Source organism: Myotis nattereri (assembly GCF_964212035.1).
Source record: "Myotis nattereri genome assembly, chromosome: 18".
Classification (NCBI taxonomy): Eukaryota; Metazoa; Chordata; class Mammalia; order Chiroptera; family Vespertilionidae; genus Myotis; species Myotis nattereri.
The window spans coordinates 39,288,492-39,313,093 of NC_138093.1; the positions used below are offsets into that span (position 1 = coordinate 39,288,492).

At 54.5% G+C, this 24,602-nt stretch overlaps 1 protein-coding gene across 1 annotated transcript in view; it reads left to right on the top strand.

The window, feature by feature from the left end:
- The window catches only part of DPT (dermatopontin), a gene marked incomplete at its 5' end in the record, with an annotated part of 28,309 nt that extends 8,075 nt beyond the window's left edge, over positions 1-20,234 (top strand). The window contains 3 exons of the mRNA XM_081112894.1: positions 2,922-3,047; positions 16,446-16,553; positions 19,194-20,234. Of these exons, the coding sequence (XP_080969020.1) occupies positions 2,922-3,047; positions 16,446-16,553; positions 19,194-19,260 (301 nt within the window). The 3' untranslated portion in view covers positions 19,261-20,234. The remainder of the gene's footprint in view (positions 1-2,921; positions 3,048-16,445; positions 16,554-19,193) is intronic.
- Between the last annotated feature and the right edge of the window lie 4,368 nt (positions 20,235-24,602).

A 24,602-nucleotide genomic window follows, 5' to 3' on the forward strand; every position in this document is an offset into this window, starting at 1 on the left:
TCACGGCCCTCACTTCCCTGAGCCCTCATGGTGCCTGAGGTGAGACCCCACACGGCCCGTTAAGTAGGGCTGGGACATGTCTGCTGGCTCCCCACAGGGGCTCCTTTTAAAACTTGGCTTTGAATCATGTGAGCAGTGCAAGCCCCCCAGGCTGCCTGAGTCCCCTCCCACTCACAGGTGCCCTCACGGCTCTTGCCTGCCTGGCACCTGTGTGTGCAATCCTGCAGCTGGTGCCTGAACGTTTAGGGGAGTCTTGTTAAATAAGATGCTTTAAAAAAAGTGGGGGTTGATTGGAAGGGAGGGGACCTGAGGAGAGAATGGCCAGAGCTGTATTCATGCTGCAGCCCCGTCCCAGGGCAGGCTTTGTCCAGAGGGAGAAGGTGGCGGCAGAAGATGGATCCCTCACTGAGCCCCTGGAAACTCCTTGGAGTGAGTTTCAGGGTCCTTCCTGGATGTGAGTGATTGTGCTGCACCAGCACAGCCATGGGTGAACCTGGAGGGGTGGGGAGGTGGTGATGAAGGATTAAAGAAGACAGACAAGAGAATAAAGCTGGGGCTAGGTGGGACACTACCCGCTGATTAGAGAGACAGTGCCATGGCCTGCAAGCCGAGTCTTTATTTTATAGCCGGATTCCACAAGGCAAAGTAAGGGCGTGGTCAAGATGTTTACAACGTTCTCGTGGGTTTCGAATCTACTCAGTTACATGCACCTGATCAAGCTCTGTTTACTTGCTGCACCTCCCACAGCCCGTATCACTCAGCCACCTGGGAGCCACTCTCCACAAGTGATGAGCTCCTCAAAGTCAGTTCTGCCTCTGATAACGGATGAGGCCCGGATTTCTCGCTCATTCTTTCATTCTTCAATTAAAGATTTACTGGACCCCAGTGCCAGGCTCTGTGGGGAATGCAGACTGAAGATCTTTCCCCCTCATGGACTTCACTGTCTCCCGGGAGCCACACGTCACACTGGAGCATGTATGTCACAGAGCAGGTGTGTGTCAGCCCCTGAGGCAGCCAACGCCGAGAGCTTGTTTTAAGGAACACCTCTCAGGAATGCCCTGAGCCCACAGTTCTCCGCTCACTGCAGACTGAGAGCCAAAGGTGGCATTCACAGAGCATACTCACGAGCACAGTTCATGTGGACTAAACGAAAAGTCACAATAGTAGAGAACTTACTAAGCCTTAAAAGACACTGTCTCCAGAATTGTATGTCTGGTCTTCAAAATAACCTTACTAAGTACTAGTGGCCCAGTGCATGGATTTGTTCACATTGAAAGGAAGTTAATTAGAAGAAATATTTTAATATCATTATTTGCCCTTTCTCTATAATAGAAGTGTCAGCCAAAGTCACGATGGACAATGACATGTCGAAACACACGTGTGCAATTGGCACCAGCAAGGGCTTTATATGTATCATGCATGCGCGAGTCAATGTTTATTTTTAAGTTGCCAGTGCATGTCATATGTACTGGCCGGTCGGTCAGTTGGATGGTTGCATTGATGGATGGTCAGTCACTTAGCCTTTTATATGTATAGATGTGCTATTATTATCCCCATTTTACATATGAGAAACTGAGGCTATTAGAGGGCACGAAACCTGCCAAAGTGACCTAGACGGGAGTGGTTGGCGCTCCAGTCCAGCAGCGTAGTCCATGCTCTTACCTGCTCTGCTACGCTGCTCCCACATAGTGGGGTGTGGAAACAGACCCCCTCAAAGATCCATTCTAGAAGGAATAATTTCATTGTGTTGGCCACTACCAAACTCCAGGGCAACTCAGTACAACATGTGAAGGCAAGGACCAGAGCAGGAAGGGAGTTCTCTTCATTTATCCAACTCCCCACAAGTTCTCAGGCCCGGGCCTGTGTCCAGTCTTCATGGGCAGCGTTATCTGAGATGCTGTGCAAGAGGGTGACACACACAAGAGGGGCCGCGGCCGGTGGCCAGGTGGGCAGGAGCGCTGAGGACCAGAGGGCTGAAGGCCTGTTCATCTGGAAGGGCTGTGAGACCTCATGCGCCAGGTGGGGCGGGTCCCCCAGGCTCCTGAGAGCAGCACCCTCTTCTCATGGAAAAGTAGCAAACATCATGGTACCAGTGGGACTGGGGCAGGAGAAGGAGGGAGTCATTTTGGAAACAGAAGAAGGAAGAAGTGAGCACACTGTTGGAAGCCAGCATGTAGTCAGGGAGGAGCTGGGACGATCCAGGGGGCCGATTCCTAGACCCGCAGCGGCCCAGCCCGAGCAGCACAGTGAGAGTTCATGGGCCACAGGGAGGGCTGTGGACCAGAGAGCAGGGGTGACCTTCTCTGAAGACTCAGACTTGAGTCGGTAGCGAGGAGACTCCTGGGTAAGTAGGAACCCCTGGGGTGTGTTCCCAGCTCCCCACGGGCCGCCCCTGCCCAGCGCTCTCTGGGAGCTTTGCCTGCTGCTCGGGGCCAGGGCAGGGGCACCCTGTGCTCCAGGCTCTGCTCTTGAGCAGAAGAAAAGTTCATGTGAAGGTCACCCATTCACTGCCTTTCTCTTTGTCTCCTTTTAACTCTACTGTCAAGCAAAATGAAGCATATTATCTTTTATTTTAAATGACATGAATAATAAGACAATCTTGCATTTGTAAATTCTAGATGCCTCTCCATCCACCCATTTATGCATTCTTCCACCTAACAATGTATTCATTGAGGGCTATCAGGGGCAGCGTCCCCCAGTTTCCTTCAGTTGAAAGAGTCTGAATCATTTGAATTTTAATGGTGAGCATATGTCATTTCTGCAAATACAGGAAAGTCTTTATTATTTGCATAAAAATGGAATAAATTGTTAGGAATCCAGGTCAGTGAGAGAGCGCTGACTCGGCCTCGGTGGGAGCCGGGCCCGGAAGGGGCTGCTGGCGTGTCACTGTCGCTAGTTCACTGGTTTTCCTTCCTCTCCAGGTACCAGACTTGCTCCAACAACGGGCTGGTGGCCGGCTTCCAGAGCCGCTACTTCGAGTCGGTGCTGGATCGGGAGTGGCAGTTCTACTGCTGTCGCTATAGCAAGAGGTGCCCCTATTCCTGCTGGTGAGCTGGGGCCCAACACAGCCCCTCCTGACTCCTGGGGCTCGAGGGGAGCGTAGGGGGGGGGGGTTCTCTGCTCTAGGTCTCTGCCTCCAGATAAGCCACAAACAGACTTCAAATGCAACAGCTAGCATATAGAATGGGTGGATGGATGAATGAGTGAATGAACGAACCAACCAATCAATCAACCAACCAACTAACCAATGAAAAGGCTAGAAGAACATTCACACTGGAAAGGGCCTCACAAGTCACCCACCCAATGCTCCTACAACCCTCTTTTGGTAGAAAAAGAAACAAACAGAACAATAGAGCAAGGAAGTCACCTGGCTGCTGCCTGGGGGCCTCTGGAGGGGGTGGAGGGAAGTATGGGGGAGGGGTGGCCATGAACTCTGCCCCAGTGCCTCTCCCTCTGTCACACCGAGGTCCCATCATACAGAGGCTGTGGACCTGCCCGAGAGCCGAGTTTTCCCGCAGATCACAGGTCAGATCTGCAAACATCGTACATAAGTACAGACCAGAAAAGAGGTTGGTGTTTTCTGGATCAATCTGCAATTCCAGTCTGAGGCCTTGTTTCTTCCTCGCTCCCTGGGCTGGTGCCAATGTCCCGCACCAGCACCACCCTGCGGGGAGAAGGCGTGTGCATTTAATTTCCCTGACAACCGACCCTGGGTGTTGACAGCGCAACTTGTCCCGAGGCCTCCAGTGTGCAGACAAGCCAGGCATGTCTGCCTTGGACCAGGGGAGCCGCAGGTCAGCATGGGACGGTGGCTCACTCCAGTGGTCTATCTCTATGCGGGTGCTTGCAGGGGCAGCCTCGCAGGTGATGCGTGTTCTCTGAGACCAGACTGCCTTGCTCCAGGGTCCCAAGGGGCACAATGTCCCGGGCACAGGCAGCCCCAAAAGCTGAGCATGTTTCTGGTAAATTCAGAGCCCAAGGTAGCTGAGTCAGTGCTGGGGCTAGATGATGGGGTGGCTAGATGATGGAGTGGCTGGGTGATGGAGCAGCTAGGTGATGGAGGTGCTGGGTGATGGAGGGGCTGGGTGATGCAGTGGCTGGGTGATGGAGGTGCTGGGTGATGGAGGGGCTGGGTGATGGAGGGGCTGGGTAATGGAGTGGCTAGATGATAGAGTGGCTGGGTGATGGAGTGGCTGGATGATGCAGTGGCTGGGTGATGGAGTGGCTGGGTGATGGAGGTGCTGGGTGATAGAGTGGCTGGGTGATGGAGGGGCTGGGTGATGGAGGGGCTGGGTGATGGAGTGGCTGGATGATAGAGTGGCTGGGTGATGGAGTGGCTGGATGATGGAGTGGCTGGGTGATGGAGGTGCTGGGTGATGGAGGGGCTGGGTTGATGGAGTGGCTGGGTGATGGAGGGGCTGGGTGGAGCAGCTGGATGATGGAGCAGGGGCCGCCTCCAGCTCTCCAAGGTGCTTCCACAAAGCTGCCTTGCCCACAGGGCCACAGAGCAGGTGAGGCCGTGTGTAGGCTAGAACTGCCAATCAGATAGATGTCCTGCATCAGAGACAGGGATTTCCTGAGGCGGGCACAGTGGCAGGGGCACCACCGAGCCTGGACCCCTCCCCTCTCCCCTCCCCTCCTTCCCTTGCTTCCTCCTCTCCCCTCGTACCTGGCTTGTCTCTAGGAAGTCACTTTCCTTTCTAAGGGGCCTCAAGTCCATCACATAAAATGGCGGCCACCTGTCTGGCCGTAAGAACCTGAAGAGAGCTACAGAGTCTTCAGGAAAAAGGGAATGCACCAGAGCACACTCACACTCGTTCACAGAGTTTCAGGGCATGCTTGGGCCCACGCTGACACCCCAGGACTAGGAGACCGTGGAGGTTGTATTGCGCCCTAAAATGTCGTGACCCCAAAGGAGCCTTTGCCAGGGCCAGCCAGACACCCAGTCTGTCGTACGTCAGGATGAAGGTCCTGAGGACCAGGCCTTTGAGAGGGAGGAGGAGGAGCCTGTGACCTCAGTGGCTAGGCCTTCCAGAACCTTGTCCTCCCTGCCCTGCCCCAGGGCTAGGCGAGCAGCAGTCCTCCCACAGTGAGGTCAGCCTCCCTTTGTTACCAGGCACTAAACACAGTTTGCATGTAAACAAACTGTCTGGAAAATAAGACACAAACAAGCACTCAGTCAGTTAATCCATCACCATGTTAGGAAAACTCCCCCTTAGTCGGGCTCCAAAGGGATCCGCAGGGTGGGGTACCCTGGGCCGTCCAGGGGGGGTGTTCTGGGAGAGCAGGGGTGAAAGAGAAGTCAGCCTAGAGCAAGGAGGGGATGCCCCGGGGCAGCGGGAGGGTTGGGCTGGGGCCTGTCCGCTGCCCCTGGTGGGTGCCTGGGCCACAGCACTGAGTACACCCCCTTGGACGGTGCATGTGCAGGTCCTGCCCACCTGCACTGGGTGTGGTGGGAGGACACGGGGACCTTGATCATGTCCGCAGTGCCTAATCAGGGCCTAATCAGGGCCCAGAACGCAGTGTCTGCTTGGTAAGCATTGGATGGATGTTCGAGCCAATGCTTGGGGGCTGGAGGAGGCAGAAAAAGGCGAGGAGGCCCCGAAATGCATCACTTACTTATTAAGTCTGCCTCCCCCGCCCCTCTTAGCCCTAGAATGTCAGTCGCACAGGCAGAGTCCCTAAGTAGCGCAGGCACATAGCGGGCACGCAGCATCTGTGAGTGGATGGATGAGTGACTTCAGCCTGCTCCCCAGTTTTGTTGTGGGGATGAAATGAGATCCCATCTGCCTGGTGCTGCCCCTGGCTAAGGGGGCGCAGCGCTGGCCTTCTGGCGGCCGAGGCCCCTCCCCTCCCAGCTGCTGCAAGACCCAGCTCCTCACCTACTAACAGGCCTTTCGAGGGGTCAGGAGTCAGATGACCTTGCAGGAAGCAGAGCTGGTTATATAGAGGAATAAGAAACCGTCCACTGGACAGTGTGCTGGGGTGTCCTGACACCCCTCCCAGGCAGAGGAGGGGGGCTGGGGCAGCTGCACGGTCATGCCTGCGAGGCGTGAGGCCTCTGCCCAGACCCATGGGAGAGCCGGCCCCCTGAGCGTCGCACTGTCACTGGCTGGCCACTGGCTCCTGGCCAAGGAGAAAACAGGGAGTGGATTTAGGCCCAAGGCTTTGGTGACAAGGCAGGCGGGACACTGAGGCCAGGGTGTTAGGAAAGTTGTCGAGCACTGTGTTGTCCACACCCCCCAGAGCGCTGCATTCTGTGGCTCCTGCGATCCGTGTCCCTACCCCGAGCCCCGCTGCCCCTGCAGGAGCTGCTCCTGTTTGTTTGGAGGCTGGGCCTAAAAGACCCCCAGGTCTTCATGTCTCCACATTCCACAACTTTCCCATGATGCCCCAGGCTTCAGGGTCCCTGGGCTGGGCCGGGGCCATCCTTCAGAAACCACTGGTCAAGTTCCCGACGGGCAGCCCACGAAGCAAGACGCTAAGGACGGAATGAACATGGAGCTCTGAGTGCGGGAACAGCCCGGGGCGCACAGGCTGGCCGAGGGATGAGCAACTTCTCTTAAGTCGCCTGAGACCCTCGGTCTCAGATGACAACTCTGGCTTTGGTCTGCCATGGTCTGCCCACCCTCACCCGCACCCCCTCCCCACCTTGGTCAGCCTGCCCAGCGCCCAGGCAGGTCACTAATGGTCAAGAGCCAAAGGATGGGGCCGGGGGGTGGGGGGGGCTATTTAGACAGGCACAGAAGCCCCTTTGAAGCGCGTGCCCCTCAGGAGGGCTCTACCTGCTGCCTCTTCCTGGGTGTGTGGTGTCAGAGCTGGACGCTGCCATGGTTACCGGAGAGGATGGTACTTTCTCAAAGGGCAGCTTGGAGGCGCAGCGGAACGGGTGGCAGCGGCACCCTGTGCGCAGTGCCTGACCCTCCGTCCCCCTGCTGTCTAGACATTTCAGCGGCCTCTTCAGACGGCCTGAGTCCTGACGTTTCATGTCTTTCTAATTGAACGAAGCCTCGAGGCATCAATTAGGCCTATTTCTTCAGCATCTCAGCGTGCTGCCTGGCACCGGGTAGCCCCTTCGTAAATATCTGCAGTGAGTAAGGCGGTGGCAGTTTCCTAGGAACAGTAACCATGGTGACCCTGACACGGAGACGACGTTGCTTTGTCCTGAAAAGGATTTCTTTCGCAGGCACTGTTTTCTTTGACCTTCCTGACGACCCTCTGAGTGCAAACTGTTTTCCCACACTTCCCGCTGTGAAAGTTGCCCAGGAGCCTCCCTGTGAAAGCTCCCCTTTCGCCTGTTCACTGGCTTTGATGACCTCCCAGGGAGCCAGGGCATTTTTCTGTTCCCCCTGGAAAGCTGCTCTGCAGCGCGAAGCCCCGTGCTGGGAGCTGGCTGAGTGCGGCCTGTGTCTGCCTGGAGCATTTGGGGCTCAGCATTAGCTCCCCGCTGTGCGATGAGCCAGCCAGCCAGCTCCCACAGGAGCGCGTTCATTGCTTGGCGGGACCAAGGTGCTGCTCTCACCTCGGTGGGTGCCGTTCTCCAGGTGTGGCAGCCTCACTGCACTCTGGCAAGAAGGCGAATTCCTGACAGATGCGGACACACCGTCACCATTAGCCCCACCGGGTTGGACACGTGTCAATTTACACGTAGTGTTTACAATTTGAATTCCTAGCCCAGCCCGTCATCTGCAAACCACAAACACATGTTGCTGAGGAAGCCACAACCTTCGGAGACCACGTGTGACCACTCCCAGTCTCCATACAGCGCCAGCCACTGCATGCACATGCCAGACACCCCCACCCCCATCCCCACCCCCACCAGCATGCCAAGGTTGTCTAGGCAGAGCCCTCGGGGGCCAGGAACTCACCGTTTCACACTGAGCATCAATTTTCTTTTCTTTTTAAATATATTTTTATTGATTTCAGAGAGGACGGGAGAGGAAGAGAGAGAGAGAGAAAAAACAAACAAAACATCAATGATGAGAGAATCGTTGATCGGCTGCCTCCTGCATGCCCCACACTGGGGATTGAGCTGCAACCCTGGCATGTGCCCTTGACTGGAATCAAACCTAGGACTCTTCAGTCTGCAGGCCGATGCTCTATCCACTGAGCCAAACCAGCTGGGGCTGAGCATCTATTTTCTATTCTAAAGGTTTTTTCAGATCCAAGGCTTTTCATTTGTTTCACTAGATTACATGTTTTGACCCAAAAAGTAATCCATCCTCAGAATCAACACAACTGACCTTTCGTTTCTCCCTCCACCTGAGATTCTCAGACTCTCAAATGCCGCCTTCTCCATGCCCAGCTCCTCTCTCCCTTGCGCTGAAGTTACAACCCAGAGAATAGATTTGCATAGTTCCCAGACCGCTCCAGCTCACCAGCACGACAACAAAACCAGAACATGCTTCTTCTCTCTCCACTCCAAAGCCCCGGATCAAAGCTAATCTTTAACTGCCACTCCACTGCTCACATTTTAACACAGATGGGGAGTGTTTGCACAGCCTTTCCCCACGAAACCCTGGCAGGGACGAGAACCACCTGCTAGCATCTGGTGGCTGGTGTCCCTCGCCGCTCAGGTGCCTGCTGTGGCATGCTCCCAGAGGCTGCTGGGAAGCCCGGCTGCCACGCTGGGTCCTCTGAACGAGTTGGAGGCTGTTAGTATGGAGATGAGAGGCCCATGCTGTGAGAAAACAGGATTGGAAGCTATATTTGCAAGCCGTTTGCATTGAGTGTAGGGGGTGGGGGTTGGCAACAGCACCTCTGAGCTTGAGCGAAACCAATCGTTCCGTTCATCGGTCCGAGTGGCAGTCCCGTTAATGGTGCCGTATTTATTATTTACGAAGGAATTGGCCATCTGCATATCAGTGATGCCTCCCCCCCTACACTCAGCTCTTCAAAGCAGACATTTCAGAAATGTGGCTGGTTGCTTAGTAAGTATTGTCTAACCCAAGGCCAGGCCCTCCCAGCCACTGAGAACAAAGCAAATTGCAGTTACCGACCAAATTTGTTGCTTCACACCATTGTCTCCCTTGGTTCTCTCGTATCCCCTTTACTGGATTCTAGAAGCGATCATTCATTCTACCATTCATTAATTCACTAGAGGCCCAGGGCATGAAAATTCATACACTCAGTGGGTGGGGTTCCTCAGCTTGGCATGTGCCCTTTCGCAGTCCGGGACCCCTCAGGGGATGTCTGACTGATGGCTTAGGCCCACTCCCCAGGGGATCAGGCTTAAGCTGGCAGCCAGACATCCCTCTGGCAGGGGGAAGTGGGCCTAAGCCATTAGTCAGACATCCTTAGTGCTGCCGCAGAGGCAGGAGAGGCTCCCCCCACCACCACTGCGCTGACCAGCCATGAGCCGGCTTCTGGCTGAGCATTGCTCCCCCTGTGGAAGCACACTGACCACCATTGGGCAGCTCCTGCATTGAGCGTCTGCCCCCTGGTGGTCACTGCACATCATAGTGACCAGTCATTCTGCCATTAGGGTCAATTTGCATATTACCCTTTTATTATATAAGACTAGAGACCTGGTGCACAAAAATTTGTGCACTCGGGGGGGCACGGGGGACCCTCAGCCAGGCCTGTGCCCTCTCCCAGTCTGGGACCCCTCGGGAGATAACGACCTGCTGGCTTAGGCCTGCTCCTGGGTGGCAGAGGGCAGGCCCAATCCCTAGGTGCAGCCCCTGGTCGGGCACAGAGCAGGGCCGATTGGGGAGTTGGGGCGCTGCCCCCGTCATGCACAGAGCAGGGCGATCGGGAGGTTGCGATGCCACCCTCAGTCACGCTCAGGGTAGGGCTGATTGAGCGGTTGGGGCACCCCCCCCTGTCACACTCAAGGCAGGGTCGATGGGGAGGTAGCGGCGCCACCTCCTGTCACCCACAGAGCAGGGCCAATCAGGGGGTTGGGGCGCTGCGCCCTGTCACACACAGAGCAGGGCTCATCAAGGGGTTGGGGAGCTACCCCCTGTCACTCACAGAGCAGGGCAGATCAGGGGTTGGGGCGCCACACCCTGTCACACCCAGGGCGGGGCCAATGTGGAGGTTATGGCTCTACCCCATCACACACAGAGCAGGGCCCATGGAGGGGGGGAGGTTGGGGTGCTGCACCCTGTCACACACAGAGCCGCAGGGCGATCAGGGGGTTGGGGAGCTCCCCCCTATCAGGCACAGAGCAGGGCTGATCAGGGGGTTGAGGCGCCTTCCCCTGTCATGAACAGAGCAGGGCGGATAGGGAGGTTGTGGCCCCGCCCCCTGTCACACACAGAGCCACAGGGCGATCAGGGGGTTTGGGCGCTGCCCCCTGTCATGCTGATCCCAGTGCCGGGAGGCCTCTCAGCTCCGCTGATCCCGGTGCTGGGAGGCCTTGCGCCTCCGCTGATCCCAGTCCTGGGAGGCATATTACCCTTTTACTATATAGGATAGAGGCCTGGTGCACAGGTGGGGGCCGGCTGATTTGCCCTGAAGGGTGTCCTGATCAGGGTGGGGGTCCCCACTGGGGTGCCTGGCCAGCCTGGGTGAGGGGATGATGGCTGTTTGCAGCTGGTCACACACCTTTCAGGGTGGGGGTCCCCACTGGGGTGCCTGGCCAGTCTGGGTGAGGGGCTGAGGGCTGTTTTCAGGCTGGCGGGTGACTGAAGCTCCCAACTGCTCCTTTTTTTCTTTTTCTTTTTTTTATTCTGGGCCAGCTTTAGCTCTGGCTCCAGCTCTGAGGCTTCTGCTGCTGAGAGCAAGTATCTGGTTTGTTTGGGTTCTATAATGGAAACTCTGTATCAACTCCAGCTCTGAGATCCCTGGCGGGCTGAAAGCAGGTTTCTGGGGTTTTGTTTAGCTTCTATATTTGTAACAATGTTTCAAACTGCAAGCTTAGAGGCCGGCAAGGCATGGGGAACGTTGGTTTCCTCCGTCACTGAAGCAAGCAAGCCTCATGTTAGCTTCAAGCTGCCTGGCTGCCGGCCACCATCTTGGCTGGCAGTTAATTTGCATATCTCGCTGATTAGCCAATGGGAAGGGTAGAGGACGTACCCTAATTACCATGTTTCTATTTTATTAGATAGGATTGTGTCAGCCAGTGAATGGATACAAAATAACTACAATTCATAGACTTTGAGTCAGCTCCCAATAAAGATGATAATAACTTCTATTTATTGAGCATCTATCCCACACTCATGTTAGCTCATTCAGTTCTCACACGCGGAAATTATGACACTGCTACAGAGTATCATGTAGAATTATACATATTACATACAGAGGGAGCTGAGTGCAGAAGCTGTGACTTGTTCAAGGGTCCAAACTCAATTCAAACAGGCCCAGCTGCCTCCAAACCCTACGCTCTTTGCACAGCACTGAGCTCTCAATCTCGATGAGGAAATCAGACCAACCTAGAGGAAGTGGCAGGTGACGGCACAGCCAGCATCTCCTGTGAAAACAGGGAGGAGAGTAGTTATATCAGCTGGAGGGGAGGTGGGGGGGAGTTGTCCCCGCCAAGGTCAAAACCAGGGCGACCAAGATGGATGTGACTGATGAAAGCCAAGCTGAGTCCAAACAACTGTGCTTGCTGACCGGCTGTGGGCGTGGGCGGTGAGCTGGACACTCCGTGCCAAGACCGCAATTTGGAAAAGGCTCAGGGACTTTCCTCTGCTAATTTAAGCCACTGATGTCTCCGGAACTGTGTTCCCTGTGTTGTGATACACAGTTGAGCTGTTGAAATTTCAATCTCCAGAAGGCCGCATGAGGAAGACGTGAACACGGATGGTCTTTCTCACGCCCCGGGTGCAGGGTCTCTCCCCGGGAAGGGCACTTCGGTGGCGGTAAATGATGGCCGTTCAGTCCCATTTGGCAGATTTCCCCAGCTCCTGGGGGGAAGCCAAGCTGGCTGTCCCCTTGAGGGGGCGTTCCTCTGTGTGTAACTGCATTCAGGGGTTATGGTCTCATCTTTGCAAGAATAATTCAGACAGCTCCAATGCAGCACTGCTGTCTAACCTGAAGCATGCGCGTGCCCTGTAGGTGACCTGGGAGAGCAGGTGCGTAAGGATCACAGACTGCTTGGTTTGTGAAGGAACTTCTCGGTGGTCTGCCTGCCAGAAAGGGAATCCTCTGTGGCTGGGTGGAGAATGCAGGCCAACCTCAACACCTCGAGTCCACAGGAGCTGACCTGACCCCCACTTCCACCCCCCATGTCCAGCCCTGAGCGGTCACAGGTGTGCGTGCCGCCAGGTGCCAGTGCACCCAGATGCCCCCTCCAGGGACTCTCTCATTGGCCAGCTTCACGAAGCCGGGTGCCACACCAGATGCTGGCTTTTTAGCCAAATGCGAATGAGGTGGTGCCAGCAAGACGGGGAAGTGGGGGGAATGGGGTGCACCCGAGGCAGCCCCGCTCTGGTGCTGAGCAGGCCGAGCCTGACGCAGGCTGGGGAGCTCTCAGCTCACTCTTGTTTCAATAGGAGCTGCCGGGCGGCTCCCTGGGCACCCCGCTCTGGCTTGTTAACGTGTGAGTAGCAGGGGTGCGTGGTGAAGGTGATGTATGTTCCAGTTTCCCACCACGGGGTCAGTGGAGGGTGAGGCGGTGGCTGGTGCGGGGCCTGGTGAGCCCATGGCTGTTGCGCACTGTGGGCCGTGTGACCGTGTGACCAGGGGGCTCCACATGCGTCTGTCGTCCCGAGTGCCACGGCCAGGCGTGGGGCAGACAGACCCGCTGCTGCGGAGCCTCATTCAGGCTCGGCCGCTCAGCCGCCAAGAGCAGAGGCGGCGTTTGATGAAATCGTATACTGAGTCGCTTTCTGTTGAGAAAGGCTCCAACCCGCTCCTTTGCTAAAACTCTAATCAGTCCTCAGCCAAACCTGTGACATAAGCAAACCCGGCGCGTTTATCTAAGTGAATCGCACCCCACTCCCCCCTTTAACACGAGTGTGTGACACCCTCGGTTCTGTGCTCGTCCGGTCCCACAGCTCCCAGCTCAGTGTGTGGCCGCACTGGTCAGCGTCGGGTGCTGACTCCAGCTGCGTCTGTGGCTCATTTCAGGGCTTTAAGACCCTGGGATGCCAGGCCCTGGTGGGCAGCTCAGTTGATTGGAATGTCTCTCCCATACACCAAGGCTGTGGGTTCAGTTCCCAGTCAGGGCACATGCAAGAATCAACCAATTCTCCTCTCTCTGAGGAGCCGTTACCATCTTGCCTGTAGACAACAAACAGTGTTGGGAGGTGAGGAATTGTAGCTCAAATGACAGTGAAAGCAGGAACACGTGATCACCTGGGGGTAATTTCTATCACTGTCCACACTCCTTCCCTGCCCCTTAGATCTCTGTGAAATAGACTAAACTTGATCTCATGGCGTTTTTCTGTGTGTGTTTTTGTGAATCCTCACCCATGGATATATTTTTCCCATTGATTTTTAGAGAGAGTGGAAGGGAGGGGGAGAGACAAAGGGAAACATTGATGTGAGAGAGAGACATCAATTGGTTGCCTCCCACACGCACCCGACCAGGGCCAGGGATCAAGCCTGCAACCGAGGTGCATGCTCTTGACCAGAATCAAACCTGGGACCCTTCAATCTGCAGGCCTACACTCTATCCACTGAGCTAAACCAGCCAAGGAACTCTCACAGTTTTATAACAAAAATAAAACAAAACAACAACAGAAAATGAAGTAAAATGAAGAACCTGCCTGGGACTGAGATGGAGATGGACCAAGGAGCACACAGTACACCTTTTCCAGGTCCTTCTAGAGCAGTGGTTCTCAGCCTTCCTAATGCCGCGGCCCTTCAATGCAGTTCCTCATGTGTGGTGACCCCCAATTTCATTGTTACAAATTGAATATAGTTAAAGCATAGTGATTAATCACAAGAACAATATGTAATTATATATGTTTTCCGATGGTCTTAGGTGACCCCTGTGAAAGGGTCGTTCGACCCCCAAAGGGGTCGTGACCCACAGGTTGAGAACCGCTGTTCTAGAGCCTCACCAGACATCAGGCCTCCCAGACAAACTGTCCAGTTACACGGGGCCCTGTGTCTGGTCACGACCCAAAACAAAGCAATAGAGACGCTTGTTAAAGAGCGCACTGGGTAGCCCTAGCCAGTTCGAGCCGGCCTGTGGACTGAAGCGTCCCGGGTTCGATTCCACTCAAGGGCATGTACCTCAGCTGCAGGCTCGATCCCCAGCCCTAGTTAGTGGCATAGGGGGGATACAATCAATATGTCGCTTTCACATCGATGTTCCTCTTCCTCTGTCTCTCCCCCTCCCCTCCACTCTCTCTAAGAAATCAATGGGAAAATATCCTCGGGTGAGGATTAACAAAAGAGAGAGAGAGAGAGAGAGAGAGAGAGAGAGAGAGAGAGAGAGAGAGAGAAAGGAAGAATATGGTAACTTTCCCCTTGGAAGCTAAAAAGTCATCATTTTTTAAAATGCAAACCTCTCTCTCCCACTTTATTCAAATGTATTTAACTCTCTGACTAATCTGAAGGCGGATCCGTAAAAAAATTAGAAAAAGAAAAATCCTGTCCTGGTTATTATTCGTTAAATAGGTAGTTTTGGCAATTGCATTTAGCCACAAGGAGAGTCTGCCTTAGCCCATGAAAAAATGGCTGGCAATTAGCTTTTATGCATCGTATCCAGGGAGTGCTTCAGGAGCTCTGGAAAAGATGTGATGTTCCCAGCAAGTGAGGAAAACGCCTCCCACCCCATCTCTCTCAACCCCAATGTGCATTATTCACATTCGCAACAAAACCCCATTTCGTTGGGCCAAGGTTAGTTACTATTTGTTCGAACCTTCAGGGATCACAAACCAATGGGGTCCGAGCGAGGCGCTGTTAGGTCCACTCATCAGTCATTGAGCGTCTTCATTAGGAAGAGGACGTCCTTGCCCGGGTCTCTGTAGACGCACAGAGCAGATTTCTGACTCGGCAGAGCCTTACTTCCCGCATGAGCACATTGAGCAGAAACACATGTAACCCCCACTGAGCTGGGCCTGGAACGCTGACAGAGCACAGTCATGTCCTGAGAGGAGCATCCCAGCCCCAGGACAGCGGCTCGGTGCGGGGAAAGGAAAGACTACGAGCCCAGGGAGTGGGCTGCGGGCTCACTTATCCTGATAACCATGGGTCTTGCTGCCCCTAAGCCCTGAGATCCTCCTACGAGACCTTCCAGCTTATCAATCAGTCTTTCCAAGATGTGGTGACAGTCCTTGCAGTGTGACGTCTACGTAGCGGAAGAACTTCCTATTGTCAACATACAGGACCTGGTGAACCCAGACCCGGTGAACGCTGCCCTTGGGGTGCAGATGAGACTTTGGGGGCTAGTTCCTACTGGAAGAACTATTAGGGTCCTGCAGATCCCCAGTGGCAAAGCCCTTGTGAGAGCTAGATCCTAGAGTCACCCAGAGGCCCGGGGTTGACTTAATCTTGGAGGAGGAAGGAGAAGAAGCAGAACCACTCGCATTCAGCCCCTCCCACATACCAGCCTCTCGCACGTATTTGTCTTCCTCCCACTGCCGAGCCTGTCAGGGAGCGCTCACTCTCCTTCAGACCAGGAGGCTGAGATGAAGTGACCCTCCCACAGCCTCATTGATTCAGCAGCTACTCGCCACGTGCCAGAAGCAGCGTTGGCCAAGGCAACCACCCCCGGGGGAGCTTACATTTCCTTTCATTTTTTCAAGCACTTTCTTATCGTGACTCACAGTAAACAGTACAGATTAAACTACCACACAATACATGCATCATAACACACACACATACATACATTTAAACTACCACACAATACATGCATCATAAAACACACACATACATACATGTGAAACAAAGTTTTTACACACATACCCAAGAACTTACCCTTCGTGTGTGCACTGAATTCACTGATGTTTCCTATTCTATCTCGCCCTTTTTAAAAGCACATTTGGCAATACCCAATCACATTGATTTCATGATCCCTAATGAGTCGCTATCCGGTTTGAAAACACGGTTCTATTTGACTTGAATGGAATGAACTAATGTTGATATTAGCATTTCTCCAAGGCCTGGGGAGGTATCGACATCTTTTTCAGAGTCTAGTCCAGGGGTGGGCAAACTTTTTGACTCGAGGGCCACAATGGGTTCTTAAACTGGACCGGAGGGCCGGAACAAAAGCATGGATGGAGTGTTTGTGTGAACTAATATAAATTCAAAGTAAACATTACATAAAAGGGTACGGTCATTTTTTTTAGTTTTATTCATTTCAAACGGGCCGGATCCGGCCCGCGGGCCGTAGTTTGCCCACGGCTGGTCTAGTCTCTGGCAGGAAGAAGGAAGGTGAGAGTGGAGGTGGTTCCTCTTTGCTCACAGCCTGGGACTGTTTGCGAGAGCCACCCACCTCTGGGCTGGGCTCCCAGGCTCCCAGGCCTCCCTTCGCACAGCCTGCCCGATGGCCCCGCAGTCAGACGAGTCTATCTTCCCTCTCACCTCCTGCTCCTCCCGCACAGGATGACGACGGAGTACCCCGGCCACTACGGCGAGGACATGGACATGGTGTCCTACGACTACGATTACTACATGCGCGGCGCGACCACCACCTTCTCCGCGGTGGAAAGGTGAGCTCCCCCAGGCCAGGGCCGAGGAGCAGCACGAGCCCCCGGCCAGGGCCCTGACGGCAGGAAGTCCGAGCTGGGGTTTCACTCTTGTGGTTTCCCACTTGGTCCAGGATCAGGAGAGACTGGCTGGGTGATGGGAGGCACGGGGAACTGACTTATTCTCACAAATGCATTGCGTGGAGCCGCTCACCCCAGTCACGAGGGGTCCAGCCTGCTCGGGGCGGGACGTCCTCTCCTTGGTAGCCCATGATGCTCTAAGCCAGGGGTGGGCAAACTTTTTGACTCGAGGGCCACAATGGGTTCTTAAACTGGACCGGAGGGCCGGAACAAAAGCATGGATGGAGTGTTTGTGTGAACTAATATAAATTCAAAGTAAACATCATGACATAAAAGGGTACGGTCTTTTTGTTTTTTTTAGTTTTATTCATTTCAAACGGGCCGGATCAGGCCCGCGGGCCGTAGTTTGCCCACGGCTGCTGTAAGCTCTTCCCTTCACTCAATTTCAAACAGCACTTCTTCTTGCCAAACGTCAGCAGGAGAGGGCAGCCACGGTGGGAGGCTGTTTCTCCACACGACCCCTGGGGCTGTGGGAAGATGGAAGGGGAAGGGCTGGAGAGAAGGGCACCAACCCACCAACCGTATTTAGAAATGAGAGGGGGAAGTTTTGCTTTTTTTAAATATATTTTATTGATTTTTTACAGAGAGGAAGGGAGAGAGATAGAGAGTTAGAAACCTCGATGAGAGAGAAACATCGATCAGCTGCCTCCTGCACATCTCCTACTGGTGATATGCCCGCAACCAAGGTGCATGCCCTTGACCGGAATCAAACCTGGGACCTTTCAGTCCGCAGGCCGACGCTCTATCCACTGAGCCAAACCGGTTTCGGCGAGAGGGGGAAGTTTTAATGACATAAAAGCACTAACTTGTTCATCCCCTTTCTCTCACCATCAGCTCCCAGTGCTACCTAAATACATCAAGACAGTACAATAGGCAGAAAATAAGGATTCTTCTCCCTACTAACGTAGAGAGCGGGGTGTGTGGATAATGCAGGTGTTCAAGGTAGATGTGATCTACTTGTGGTCAGGTGGGAATCAGTTCGCCCAGCAAACGAGTTCCTGAAGTGTTGGCAATGCATGCTTTGCAAAGAGAACAAAACTTACATCAACTCATTCAATTGTGGATGGTGATGGGTTTGGGTGTAACTTATCTTCTGTGTATATTGATGTTTGTAAACGAAATGACATCTCACCTAACTAAAGCTCACTTACTTAATAAGGTCCACAATGTAAAAAAAAAACAAAAAACAAGCAAACAAACAAACAAATATGCATTAATTAGTTCTAAAGAGGCTTCCTGAACAAACATGTTCATGTTACTCATAAGAGACCCCTCAGTTCTCAGTTGGGATCGTTTTTATTTTAGATGCAGTTGAACTAGTTAAGTTACCTATCTCCTAGAAGCAGCAAAGTTAAAAATGCGCAGGGAAGACAGTACTTAGAATGAAACTTGCTTCGGCAGGGAGGAGCAACAGCTGAATGGTGTCACACCACACACACACACAGGCACACACACAGGCACACACACACAGGTACACACATGCACACACATGCATGCACGCACGTGCATGCACACACGTGCATGCACACACGCATGCACATGCATGCACGCACACACTCTCAAATGCGCTCACCTAAGAGGAGGTCTACACACACAGGTACATGCATGCACGCACATACATGCACACACAGGTACACACATGCATGCACACATGTGCACACACATGCGTGCATGCACATACATGCACACACACTCTCAAATGCGCTCACCTAAGAGAAGGAAAGACCTCAGAACTCAAAGACCACAGAAGCCGGTGACGTTCCACCGGCTGCGTAGCCCCGAAGGGCACCTGGGTAAGAGGAGAGTGGTGCTCAGTGTTTTTAATGACGTCTCCACGGAAACAAGAAAGTTAGTTCTGCATCCCTGTGTAAGAAGGCAGGGGAATCACAGTAAAGGAAGAACACCATCTAAAATTACTACAAAAGAAATGTATTTGGGCAGTTAAAATGCCCACTCCCTCCACACCCCGCCGGTCAAGGCTGAGCGAGTCCATGCACTCTCACACCCACGCCCGCCCTCTAAGCAAACACGCCGGCAAGAAGGGCGGGCCTCCGCCTTTCCCTTTCTGGGCTCCAGGGGTTTCCTCGCCTGCATTCCCTGCAGTCGTGTTTCCCGAAGGGGCGTGCCACAGGGTCAGAACTCAAAGAAAGAACAAATGAGCAGGTGGATGGCCCAGTTAGGGAGACGATTCTTCAGGGTGAACTGTGGATGGCGTTACCTACATGCCAGTGCTCCCAGCCGTTAGGGACGGAGCAGCGGGAGCTGACCAGCCTCCACACAGCCAGCCACCTAGTCAGTCCCTTGCAGGTGCACCGGGGCTGGGTGAGGAAGTGCCCAGGACTCCTGACCTCACAGGCCACCCCCCCCCCCCACCGGTCTTCTGGAGGCTTTCAGTCCTGTCCTCTGAGGGAGAGGGTTAGGTCCCTTCGGTCCTACCTGCTCCTTGGGGGGCTCACGGCTTTGCCTTCATGCCTCCCCCCCCCCATGGAGTCCTTTCTCACCGCCTCCTCTCTCTCTCCACAGGGACCGCCAGTGGAAGTTCATAATGTGCCGCATGACCAACTATGACTGTGAATTCGCGAATGTTTAGATTTGCCGCAGACCAGATCGGGGTGAAGGGGAGGGGCCGGAGGCCGAGGATGTCCACCTGTGTTAACTCCAGTTGGGTCCTGGGAGGTTCCTGCCACTCTTTCTCCTCCCTGAGCTGGCCAGTGGCTGCGATGCCAGCTTGCTAAGCCTTTCCGACAAGTATCACACTTATAGCCAAACCCACAATGAAGCCACGTTTCTCACTCCCAACATGGTCCCTAGCGACTGTTTTATAGGACTGACAACGGCTTTCCGCAGGCCGCATGTATGCTGGGCATGCTCACAGCCGGACCACCTACTGTGCGCACCTCCCGGAGGCCTGAGCAGGAGCCTGGTCTCTGGAGCGCCAGGGCTGAGAGTCCCTGGGAGCTGGGCGCAGGGCCGGCTGAGGAAGGCCGCAGGGAGGGGTCCCTGCAGGTGGGAGGCCGGGTCCTCTCGGAGGACAGACCTCCCCTTGAGGGACACGCTGGCCTGGAGGTTCAGGGCACAGCTCCGTGCTCCGGGCGAGGGGACTGGGAAGCGCATTGGGAACCGGAGGGTTGGGGTGGAGCTGAAAGACAGGACTGGAGATTCTGGAGTGGAAGGAGGCTGTCAGCACGCCCCCGGAAGTGCAAGGAGCACGGGGATCAGTCTCCAGTCAGACAGAAAGGGGAAGAAGAGAAAGGCCTGAGGCTGGACTCCGGTTAGGAAGGGGGGGGGGGGGAGGTTGCTTTGGGAAAGGGACCGGCTTTGCGTCGCTGGCACCTGGAGGCTCGGCCAGGACTCCTGGGAGGCCACCGGCCCCCTCACCGACAGGCCGGATTTTCGGGATGGGAGAGGCTGCCCTGAGGGCCCACTCCCCCCCAGTGTTAGTTTAGGGGTGTCTTTGGCAGAGGCGGCACCATCTCCCCCTCCTGTGATGTGTCTGTCCCCAGCCTTTGTATTCTCTTCATGATAAAAGGAATAAAAATATGAGCATTCCTGTGCTGCGATGGTGAGGGCCAGCGTTTGCTCCCCCTCCCCCGGCCCCCTCCCTCTCCAGCTACTCAGCCATCCTTTCAGAAAATACAGCTTCGTGCCGGGCCTGTGCCACGGCGTGCAGGGCACCGGGGAGACCATGACGACAGTGACAGGAGTGGCTGGGGCCCGTCTGGAAACGCGTGCTGAGCGCGTTCATCGAGGATTGGACACGGGGTGGGGCCGCAGCTCGAGCCCCTCTCTCCTTTAGACACAGTTAGCCTTTTGTTTGCAGATCTGTGCTGCCCTGTGGACCAGGAGAGCAGGCAGCCAGGTGGAGCCAGAAGAGCAGGTGGGGCCAGCCAGCGAGTTACGCACACACCAGACGGCCAAGAAGCTGGGTCTGGCCAGGGGGGCTGCCTGGCCGGGAGATCCCGGCACGTGAAGGGGAAGGATGGCCTCCTTGGCCTTAACTCGAGGTCCTTTCTCAGCCCACGTCGCTGCTGTGTGGTCTCCACCCCGTTGATCCCACCCCTCTCACAATCTTACTTTACAACAAGCCTCACCGAGTTATTTTTCGCAAAGGGAGCCGTTAATATTTTAGTGATTGCAGCCCTGGGTCGGGGGCCCGCCAGGAAAGGGCTGCGCTGGGTGTGGGGCGAGCTCAGCTGGAAGGGGAAGCAACGCAGCTGGCTGACTTGCAGCTGTGATGTGAACAAGAGGCCGGAGGGGGCGGTCCGGGGAAGGGGGCGCTGGGAAGAGCGGCCCAGGAAACCGTGGGCAGCACAGCCCCAGAGGAAACAGTAGAGCGACCCAGTCAGAGCCGTGCCGAGCAGAACAAACGGAGAGGTTTTCACTCGGAGGAGAACTGTCCTCTGCACATGGACCAAGGACAACGACAGTGCAGACAGGATCCACTCGGTTCAAACCTGAGGAACTCGTTCTTTCTATGGTAGGTCAGTCAGTCCGTGAGAGCTAAGTCGGACCAGGGCTAAACCCCAGACCTCTGACCACAAACTCCCTCGCAGTGTCTCCGTTGCTCCGATCCTTCCGCCAACTTGCTCCACAGCTTAGACGAGCCACCTCCGCATTTTCCGGGACATTTGCCTCGGTTGTCGTTGGTTCCTAGCTGTCCTTGGACCCTGTGAGCTCCATCATCCAGCCCTAGTTATTTACACAGGGCTTACTGAGGTGTTGTCTTCCAGAGGACACACCAGATGGAGCTGAGAGCCTGGGCCCACCCCTGCTCTGACCGCGGTGGCTGTGTCCCCGGCCGGGTCCCAGGCCCCATCTCCTCACCTGCCTGGTGGGGACAGGAATCCGCTTCCCAACAACTCCCACGGCGGCAGCCACGTGGAATGGGAAGAGGAGACGTGAGTCCCACCTCAGGGGGCCCAGTCTCACAGGGAGACGTGAGAAGATAGACAGTGAAGATGTGGGCCCTGCAGAAGCCCAGGCCGTGCTTGGCCCCAAGGGACACTAGGACTCCCCCGCCCCCGCCCTCGCCCCATCACCAGGGCCCGGGAAGTCCCCTCTCCATCCGGGCTCTTCCACACATATCATCTTTATGGCCAACGGCTTTGGGCCAGACATGGAAGTCAACTTCTTTTTAGATTTTTTAGGAGACTGTATTCTCACAAGAGCCTCAGTGAAGGTATTAACTCAAAAAGAGGACCTTCCGTGGAGACATTTCCTTCCTCCACAGTCTTTCCTGTTCGCCAAGCAGCAGGGGCTGCCCTGACTCTGGCTCCCCCTTCTCACCCTCCCAGACCCGTGTCCCTCTTCACGAGGGTCCAGGCAGCCACGGTGTCAATGGTGTCAACGGCATCCACTCTCCTTGGACCAGTTTTATTAGTAATTCAGCCACTTCTGTTTAGTTCTGTTAAATCCCGCTGCTCCGCTCAGGGTGGCACCTGAGCCTGGTTTCCATTCGGGGACCAGGAAAACCCTTTGCAAACAGTTCCAGGACCTCCATTAACGTGTAATCTATTCCTTTACGAAGCGAGATAAGAGCACACACCCACTTCAAACGTCCTTTTAAAGAAGAATAATCAAAAACATTTACACACGGCTCAGGTTGTCACGGGACTCACCACTTCTCACAGAGTGGAACATCCTTTTCTCCTAAAAGCTGGAAACCTATTAATTTTAAGACCTACTTATTAATGCTGCTGTGCTTGCTAAGCCGGCAGTCTCTCATTGGGACTTTCTCGTCCTCCAATGCCTGGAGTGCTAATCATGACATCCTCTGGATTGTGGCATTACTGTTAATTATTTTGTTCTTTTTTATACTTTTCTCCCTCCCCTACCTCTTATTTTTTTTTAAATCCTCACCTGAGGACATTTTTCCATTGATTTTTAGAGAGAGAGGCAAGAGAGGGGGGAATAGAGAAACATCGATTGGTTGCCTCCCACGCGAGCCCAGACCAGGGCCTAGGCCAGGGAGGAGCCTGCAACCAAGGTATGTGCATGCCCTTGACCGGAATCGAACCCGGAGTCTTCAATCCGAAGGCTGATGCTCTATCCACTGAGCAACCCGGCCAGGGCTCCCTCCCTTACCTTTTAAAGACAATTGCCCTTGACTGTGTTTATAATCGAAACAGAAAAGTGATTTCGAGCTTATGGAACACGGTCACCAGCTCCAAGCGAGCATTTCCGCCCGGGACCTCACTCCAGCTGAGAGGTGAGCATGTGGTGGCCTCGTGGGGAGAAGGAGGTGCTATCCCCAGACCCTTCCTCTCCCTGGCCACCGGGTGGCTATAATTTAACATGCAGCCCTGCCCACCCTTTCCCGCCCTCTCCATCCCCAGAGACGGTGGGACAGATGTTCGCTCTGCCACAGGCCAATGAGCACAGCCTCCCAGCCTCCTCCTCCAGTCACCCCAGCTTACTTGTCCTTCAGGCCAAGCAGGGACCAGCTTCCTCGGGGAACTGCGTCTCTAAGCTGGGCCAGGCCCTTCCCGCACCCCCTCAGGACTCTGCCTGCGTCCCACTCTCCTGAGGGAGGGTCCTGTCTCTCTGGTTCACGGTAGATTCCTAGTGCCTCACAGGGTGTCAGTGAGCATCCAAGGCACTGTTGACAAGTTAATCTGGGCCCAAGCAGGGTAGCTCCGTGGATTAGAGCATCATCCTGATACACCAAGGTTGCAGGTTCGATCCCCAGGCAGGGCACATGCAGGAATCAACCAATGAATGCATCAGTAAGTGAAACAGAAAATCCATATCTCTCTCTTTCTCTCTCTCTCTCCCTCTCTCTCTCTCTCTCTCTCATCAATAAATTTTAAAAAATTAATCGGGAATTTTCATTGGTTTTCAATTGATATTGGAAAGATCCATCAAAACACTAAATAATTAATTGAAAAAATATGTAAGTGCTTTGAAAATTACAAAGTTCTGTTAAGAGGCCTGTGTCATGATGAGGCAGTGGCTTTGGTGAGTTATTGCCATTTTCTCTCTCCTTTTCCAGCACCAGTAGGTAAAGCATCATTTACTTCATCCTATAAAGGGCTGCTCACTAATCATCATCATCATCTATATGTATAAAAGCCTAAGCAATTGTTATGACCAGTTGACCGGTTGCTATGGTGTGCACTGACCACTGGGGGCAGATGCTCAGGACAGGAACTGCCCCCTGGTTGTCAGTGCACTACCACAGCCAACCTCCTGTGGCTGGCCAACCTCCCGCAGTCCTTCCCCCAAGCCTGCCAGCCCCTATTGGCCCTGGTAGCCAGCCAGTCCGAGGGACCCCACCCATGCACGAATTTGTGCACTAGGCCTCTAGTAATAATAATAATAATAACAAAAAGAGCTACTCACTAATGATGGGTGAGTTGGAAAACACACCCACCTCGTCACAATTGCCACTGACATGCTCAGAAAGTGCATGTCACCATACTCGGTACCTGAATGCCAATTTGGGTGTTTATGGCCTCTGGGCTGTGAGCAAACCAACATCTGAGCGGCAGCCCAGGACTAGGCACTGGGTGGGCAGTGTGACCCTGTGCGCATTTGGACGCTGTTGTTTTTTACCAGCATACCATCCCGGTGTGGGAACAGGGGCGGTGATTTTGTTGGCTACGTCCCCTGCACAACAACTACTTCATGATGAATAAGGCAGAGCGCCAAGACAAGCCCTGGCACCGATGTGGCTTTGTGCGCACAGACTCGATGCCCCTTGTTTCCCTTGTCACGACCACAGAGAGTTTGCTTGCGGGTCAGCTGGTGCTGCCTGGGGCAGGGCGACGAGGCCGCTGTTCGGAGCTGGGTGTTTCCTGACACGCGGTGCCTGGCGGACACTCATGGACTCTCTGTGACCGTGGACTCGGCTGACGTGGCTGACTCCCTCGGCCCCTTTTATTGGCAGACTCAGCAGTGAGCTCATCAGCCACTGTTCCTCAGAAACATGTT